An 8,072-nucleotide genomic window follows, 5' to 3' on the forward strand; every position below is an offset into this window, starting at 1 on the left:
AACATTATATTTAAACTCAGTAAACGCAGATGTTCCCCTCCAGTGCAAACTACTGTACAAAAAGTAATACTCCACAAGAGACCAATGTTCTCTATTCCAGATGTTGTTCAACTAATCTTCACCTAATTTTGATTAAGGTGCCTCCATATATGTGTTTGCATGAAACAGAATCAATGAAAATTTTCTAAGCATGGGTGCCAGCCTGGTCCATAAAGACCATGAGAACTTCAGCCTCAGGAAGAATATGGAAAGAAGTAATCAGCTCCCATAAGACTTCTGTTGGCAAAATATGTTTAGCTTTTTTTTTTTTCTGCAGACAACCTATATCCCTATAAAGCTTTAAGACTCCTGAAGTTTCAAGGGACTCAAATAATCTTGCTAGGTGATAGGCATCTAGCTACTGCAAAGTTGATAAATCAAGCAATGAAGTTTTTTTTTTTCTTCACCGAAGAGGTGTACAGAGAAAAAAGGATTCAAAATGCTTTCCTCCAGTGAGATTGGAAAGCATTTGAGCCTTGTATTTGTCATTTGTTCAAATTAAGAACACTAATATATCTAAGGTCAGATAAAGGTGGATTTCTTCTGCTACTTTTTTGTCTTTGTTTTATCAAGCATATTCTCAGCTTTTTCACAACACAGGAGAAGTGATGTCCTTCACAGCTGTGTTCTCCACTCATGAAATATACAGAAGCACCCTGGTAAATCTGCTTAGCTAGCAAGGTGATGCAAACAGCAAAAGAAAATAATGCTGAGCACTTTACGGACAAGAGACATACCCTGACGAACACCTCATGTGTGTTTATAACATGTAGATGCAGACAAGGTGGAAAGAGAGAAGTTTAAATGGAATATTGTGGTTTTCAAAACATTTTGAAGGTATGTCCAACCCAAATCCCCCCTGACACAGCTTGAGGCCATGTCCTCTTGTTGTCAGTAGCTGCCTGGGAGAAAAGGCCAATCCCCACCTTGTGACAACCATGCAGAGCAGCATGGCAAACACTGGAATGAGCAGATGGCAGTGAGTTTGCTGGTAATTTATTTAGAAGACACCAATATTCAAGTCTTTATCTTCAGTTGTTTGTCATGGGTGTGTACCTCCACCATTCCTACCTTTACATGCCTAGATCTCTTCTGCATAACTAACATTCTTATTTTACCTTCTTACCTACAAATGTATCCAAAATGAAAACAGTAGAGTTCTGTCTACAGTTAAACTACCCCTTTCTTTATGCAATGGTAGTGCGAAATCCAAACCAAGAAAGACAAAAAATTCCCCATCCAAACCCAAGACCTTGGAAAATCTGGGCTTTGGGTGTGCAGAAGTATTGCCCATGATTAAACTGTTTATTAGGAGGCATTATTTTCCCATGTCAAGAATATCTGCCATGATAGTTCTGCTATATTTCATTGGTTTCACTTTAAATCCTGTATCTGTTATTATCAAAAGTCCTTAGTGGAGGCCCTGAGAGGCTACTTCTGGTAACACAGCCCTGAAGCTGCAAGACACAATTGGCAACACCACGCAATTCTTGTGTAGACTGTCTGCAACAACATTATCCAATGTGAGATAAGGCAGCAGCTTTCATCGTTGGCTATCTGTTGTCCTCTATGACAATGGTTCTTCTCGGATAGGTCTCAACATCCACAAAAATGTAGCGAACCTCAAATCTTCCTGTTTCAAGATTCTGGAAAGAAAAATTTCAGAGTGGTTTTTTCTCTTTTGTAATTTAAATTCAAGACTAAGCTTGTCAGGTGTACCAAGTAATTGTACGTACCTCTTTGACTTCCACATGGACTGTTCCCTGTTTCCCCGATTCAGTGCCCTCAATATAGAACTTCAAACGCAGATGTTTCAGTCCATCCTTTACGTATTCAATGTGACTAAAAACAGCAACACAAAACAAAAACCCAACCACCCGGCAAGAATACAGATTATATGCTATTTAAAACTTCAAATTTAAACTTACTTAGAGGAGTTGCTTACTTATTTTGTAAGAAAGTGTATTCCGGTGGTGTCCTTATGCTACCTTGGGTTCCTTCTCTACTGCTCCTCTCAAGCTTTACTGTGAGTGCCTAAGGACTAGCGGAGTTAGAAGAGCTAATTAGCTGCTGAGGATTAAGAAATGAAATGCTTAAATGTCCTCACCCCAGTCCTCCCCTCAAAACTGAAAATCAATCCAATGCTGAAGACCATGCAACTTCCTTGTACTTATTCTAAAGAAACCCCAGATTTGGAGCCTGACATCTAGAAGATGACCCCACGTCACCAAGTTGTTCTTCCAGAGTTTTTTTAGGCATTTAAACTAAGTTATCAAACCAAAACACACACAGCATGTTTTTTCAAATTAATTATCAGGTTGGTTAAACCACATCAAAACAACCAGTTTACTATGTGTTTTACTTACTTTGGCAATAATTTTGTTCTGCTGAAATTGTGTAATTTTGGCACTGATATGAGATCTCCAACCTAAATGCTGGTATTTAGACTGGAGTTGAGTTATGCTCAAGTATTAAATAAATAGCACATAACTTTCAAAGTGACCACTTTGGGAAACCAATAATCCCATGAGAGTTCTGGTGCCAGTTTATGTTTCCTGCTGAAATTATTAACTGCTGTTTAGCACCAATCTCTTACTTCCATCAGTCATGCCCAGGTACACACTGTGAAATAAACTTCCAACACAGTTGAAAGTGACACGATGGGGTAGAGAGAATAAACATGAATAGTCTTACTGCAATAAATTTATATTCAAGGTGCTCATACACAAAAACACCCCTGAAGATTTTGAGACATTTAAGATCATTCTTATACTGCAGATGCAAAGCCTACAATCTTACAGAGTTCTTAGCTCAAAAAACTAATTTGAAATACAAGGCATTCAAAATGATGGAAATTAAATACTAGAAAAACTGTTTCATAGTACATTTACTTATTTACAGACAGGTGCTCAAAATGTTTGTGTACATCTATTTCATTTAGCAGCTTCACTTTAAACATTTTTTCAAAGAGTCTGGTGAAGAGATAAAGCTTCAGTAAAAGCCGTTTTCCTCAGACAAAATAAAAAATCTCCATTTCTTGGTTCAACCTGTGCCTGGGCTTATGTTTCATTCCATATGAAACCTCACTGAATATGTTCCTGTCAAATAACCCAATAAAGGCAAAGCAGGGAGGACTTACGTTTTGTAAGAAATAGTTCTGTTGTTTCTTTCAAAAGGAAATAGACACACTCATGAAAGGTTTAGGTGATAAATGTTCTGTTAAATACTCAGTAGAGATGTTGCCTCAAGTACCAAAAAGCATTCTGCATACCAGCTCCATACAGTCTCAAACTGTAAACTTCTGTCAGATTACTGCTCCCCCCATGCAAGCCTAGGCTTTGTATTACTCTTTTCAGACTCATACTATTTTTTGGAGAGCTATATGTCTACCATGATGAATATTACTTGCTTTGAGGCACTCAGAACTCGCATTTTATATTGTATGTACACTGTATAAGAGATATATGGCACACAAGAGGTCCTGCAAAAAACTTCTGTGTTCATTCAAAAGTGACAGGATAAGTCACATTCAGTTCATCACTCTAGAACTAACTTGTGATCCAAAAATATCTTTGCTGTGCAAAACCAGATGTCTTATGGGGCAAACACCAACAGGTACCTGACATGCTGTCGTCTGCCTCTTCTTGTTGCCTCTCCATAACCTTTGATAGAGTCACCAAAAACAGCAATTATCTACAAGAGAAAAGAGGTTTGAGCTGTCAGAAGGAATCACATACAAACAGATATTCCAGTATCAGCTCACACCTCTGCTGTGAATGCATCTTCTTTTAACAAAATGCTCCTGGAGAATCTAACATGTCATGAATCAAGTGTTTATGAAAGAAAACAGTTTAAGAAAAACTCCTCTGTATTTACAATCCTTTATTAAACGTTTAAAATAAATCCTATTGATATCTTTCATTTTTACTGTTCTCTGAGATGAAGACATGGAAACTGACATTTTGTGTAAAAAGAAAAAAAAGCACAAAATATTTGCTCACATCTCCAAGAGAACATGTTTCAAAGTTTAAAATGCAAATGCACTCCCCTTCGTATTATCTAAAAAACACTACTGAATAATAAATTAAGTATTTTTTTTTTCAGATCTATTAAGTCAGAGTAGATCAATTTAGTCTTAAACTTACTTTAAATTTGGTTCGAAGAGGAGGTTAAGTTTTACTGTGCAAATACTGGAAAGAATCTGTAATTCTACAAACTTTTTCCAAAGCAGTCTTCATTTTCATTTGAGTAACAACTTGTCACTTCATGTCTAGATTATTCTCAAAGGCATCTGCGACAACCTTGTTTGAAGGATGTTTTATCTGAAGTACTGTTCCATAAAATCTAGTTTCACATAGATTTTTTGTTTACACCTAGCTATGACAACTGTGTGATCCCATGACTGCTCTCTGCCTGTTTTCCTGTTAGGCAAAGGAATGCTAATTGTGCTTCAAATGAAGAATTTAAGTTCCTGGGTACCAATGCAGTGCTTCACAGTATGACAGAACTACAGTAAAGTGTCACAATAGAGTAAGTGTGCAGAGAAAAGGCAGCAGGTTAGATCTACAGAACTTAGTGGGACCAGTTGCCCCTCTGACCCACAGGATTCAAGTGCTACATTTAGTACACACTCAGGTAAACCCTTCAGACTTTCTCTATGGTGACACAAGCACATTCTCTGAAGGGCAGACTGTATTTCCATCAGTTTTTGTGCTGTGGCACACTCACTTGGCTTCTAGCAGGCTAGTTCACACAAGCTCAATGCTTGCACTGACTTGTCCTAAATGAAGGCTTTGCTCTGGAGGTGACCCACCCCATGCTGGCTAAAAGCACTGGCAGGACTGCTCAAGCAGCACATGGATCTTCACACAGCTTGTGAGATTTCTTGTGCAAAATTTTGACTTAAGAGAGACAGTAAATACTGAGAAACACAAATTTATGACTAAAGTTCAAAAACCAACCTCGGGGTGAGATCTGCATTTCTCCAAGGCATCTCCATAGATCTTATTTGGACTAGAAGAAGAGAATAGCTCTTTAAAAATGACATAGAACAAACCACCTGTAACAGAAACAACAGCACATGGAATGAAAACTTATCAAACCAGATGGAATTAATGAAAAGTGTCTTCTGATAAAGAATGTAATTTTTAAAAATAACCTGTAACACCAATTCCAACAAGCACCACAATAAAGTAGGTAAAGTCTCTTCCAGCTTCTTTCACTGAAATTAAACAGAAAACAACACATAAGTTACAGCCTTGGATAATAACACTTGCATGACTTTCTAACATAAATGCTCTTCTGTTAGCCTGTTGCTCAAATAACATTTTAGCAGAAGAAAAAATTCCAGGAAGTTTCCATAACTCCTCATTCCTGTAAAAGGGACCATGGAACATCTCTTATATTGTACAGGGCACGTTCACATCTCTGTGTTAAGCCTTATTATTTTCTGTTTGCCAGATGTTTTCAAGATCCAAAGCAGCAATTACTGCTCCTTTTTCAGCACATGAGAGCTAGGTTCTTTTAGGAGCTAATGAGGTATTTAGCACTGTAGCATTCTTGCTACCACCTAAATCCACAATCACTGCAATCCTTATGCAAAGAAGTAAAAATAAAAAAGTGAAAGCTCATAACTTGTGCATACTGAAAATAACTGATTTTATGAATTAGCAATCAACAGAACAATAAAAGGGGAATATTAGACCAAAATACATATTTTATTTATTATCATAATTAACTGCTGTTTGTCTGATTAGTTTTTATCTTTCAATTTTGATCTAAAGTACAAGTGTCAGTGTACACTGAAAAATAAGTTATATGAGATTCTCTGTTTCAAAATATTTGAGTACTTGGAAAGAGACTATTATCTTTTAGTGATGAAGTGTGCATTTTCAGTGGAGTACGGATTATGGAGGAAATGTTAATAACCATTTATCCTGCAGTCTTCTCATGAGTTGCAAGTTTTATAAGTAATTTCAGAGTACTTAGATTTTTTGAGGCTAATCATGTAGCAATCACTTTTCACTGAAGTGAATGAGACCAACTGAAGTGAAGGTAATCCATAAAGAAATTACCATCACATGTAGAGCTTTGACAATTTTGTTGGAGGTGAACTTATTTCAAAAGGCCTACAGACAGGCTGCACTGTGGTAGGTTTTCCTTCTGAAAAAGAAAATGAGAGGCTATTACATCTTGTGCCTGACAATTACTTAAATCAACAGGCTGCTTAGAAGAATTCCCATAAATTTGTTCTGATTGTGCAATGCATACACAGAAATATAACAGCCGCTCCAAACAATACGATGCGAAAAGAAACCCGCTTGGTGTGCTGACTTTTTCCCTAGACGCTCGTTGTTTGGAACTACAAACCACAAACCACTCCAAGACTTTAGCTGCAATAGGAACCGTCTCCAGCCCTTCGGAGCAGCCACAGCATCCTCTGCCTTACCTTTCTGTGCCGCCGATACCAGCGTTTCCTCGTTCAGCGCCCTTTGCACGGACACATCTTTGCTATCACCGCCAGGTTTTGCAGCTTTCAGCCCTCCCGCCTGCGTCCCGATGTTCTGACGGGCGGCCCTGAGCAGCAGCGGGGGCTGGTGCCGCCACCTGAGGCAGGAGCAGGACCCGGTGGCGGTGCCGGTGCCCAGGAGCGCCCACCCGCGAGTGGCGAGCAGCCAGCGGCCCAGGCAGCCCCGCCCGAGGGAGGCGGGCAGTGCCCGGGGCAGCACCCCGGCCATGGCTCCTGCCGCCCTCACAGGGGCACGGCCGGGGCAGGCGAGCCGAACGGAGAGTTTGTGCCGCTCGCCACCGCTCCCCCGGGGAACCCTCGGGGAAGTGCCCGGGCAGCCTGCTGCTCCGAGCGGCCGCTGCCCCAGCTCAGAAGCCCACCTGGACCGGTAAAGGTCCAGGGTTAGGCCGCCGCTTGCCGCTGCCCCGGCGGAAATGTTTGGGACGGCGGAGCATCGAGCGCCGGCAGCAGGTCCTGGGAGCGGTAGTTTGAGCGGGCTCCCTCTCTCGCCCGCCGCCGGGAGCGGCTCCCAGGCAGGTCACTACAGCGCCCACCATGCCCAGCGCCGCCGCCGCCGCCACCGCTACAGCCCGCCCGCCGCGGGCGGGGACCCCCGGCTCGTCTCTGGGGGAGGGGAGAGGAGAGTGCTCGCGGCGCCTGCGGTCACCCTTTTAAAGCTGCGTTTTCATATGTGTTTTTCTTGGTCTTGCACACATATATGTGTTAAAGCCATGCAGTTGACATTTCCACGGATGGAGACGGCTAGAGGGATCTGTACAGGCTAAATCGATGGGCCGGGATGGACGGCATGAAGTTCACCAAGGCCAAGTGTTGGATCCTGCCCACAACCACCCCATGCAGCGCTGGGGGCAGAGTGGCTGGGAAGATGCTGGTGGAAAAGGACCTGGGACTGCTGATCGACGGCGGCTGCACATGAGCCAGTGTGTGCCATGTGGCCAAAGCCAATGGCTTCCTGGCCTGTATTAAAACCAGTGTTGTGAGGAGGACTAGGGAGGTGACTGTCCCACTGCATTTGATACTGCATTGTTGAGTCCACACCTTGAGTACTGTGTTCAGTTTTGAGGCCCTCAATTTAAGAAAATGGAACTGCTGGAGCGGGTCCAGAGAAGGGCAACAGAGCTGGTAAAGGGTCTGGAGGACAAGTCTGATGAAGAGTGGCTGAAGAAGCTGGGGATATTTAGCCTAGAGAAAAGGAGGCTCAGGGGGACTTTATCACTGTACAAATCGCAGAAAGGAGGCTGTGGCCCGGTGGGAGTCGGCCTCCGACAAGAGGAAATAGCCTCAAGTTGTACCAAGGGAGGTTTAGATTGGAAATTAGGAAGAATTTCTTCACAGAAAAGGCGATTGGACATTGGAATGGGGTGCTTAGAGAGATGGTGGAGCCACTGTCTCTGGAGGTGTTTCTAAGGAAAGACTGGAATTGGCACTTAGTCCTGTGGTCGAATTGAAATAGTGGTGTTTGGTCATAGGCTGGATTAAGTAACCTCAGAGGTATTTTCCAGCC

General features: G+C 41.9%; 1 protein-coding gene across 1 annotated transcript; it reads right to left on the reverse strand.

Moving 5' to 3' along the window:
* Positions 1-1,019: 1,019 nt before the first annotated feature.
* Positions 1,020-7,002, reverse strand: TIMM21 (translocase of inner mitochondrial membrane 21). Its single transcript, XM_015619355.3, has 6 exons — positions 6,488-7,002; positions 5,198-5,260; positions 5,001-5,098; positions 3,659-3,732; positions 1,776-1,881; positions 1,020-1,685 (listed from the first exon to the last, which is right to left on the reverse strand). Exons 1-6 carry the CDS (start codon positions 6,774-6,776, stop codon positions 1,593-1,595), a joined length of 723 nt encoding a protein of 240 aa, XP_015474841.1. The 5' UTR covers positions 6,777-7,002; the 3' UTR covers positions 1,020-1,592.
* Positions 7,003-8,072: the final 1,070 nt, after the last annotated feature.

This window comes from Parus major, chromosome 2 (assembly GCF_001522545.3).
Source record: "Parus major isolate Abel chromosome 2, Parus_major1.1, whole genome shotgun sequence".
Taxonomy (NCBI): Eukaryota; Metazoa; Chordata; class Aves; order Passeriformes; family Paridae; genus Parus; species Parus major.

Excerpts from the sequence above, each read along its gene's own strand:
- TIMM21 (XM_015619355.3), bottom strand. The coding sequence starts at position 6,776 with ATGGCCGGGGTGCTGCCCCGGGCACTGCCCGCCTCCCTCGGGCGGGGC. Across the intron at positions 5,261-6,487 it reads GGTATCGGCGGCACAGAAAG|TGAAAGAAGCTGGAAGAGAC; the intron begins GTAAGGCAGAGG and ends GTTTAATTTCAG. Across the intron at positions 1,882-3,658 it reads GGCAGACGACAGCATGTCAG|TCACATTGAATACGTAAAGG; the intron begins GTACCTGTTGGT and ends TGCTGTTTTTAG.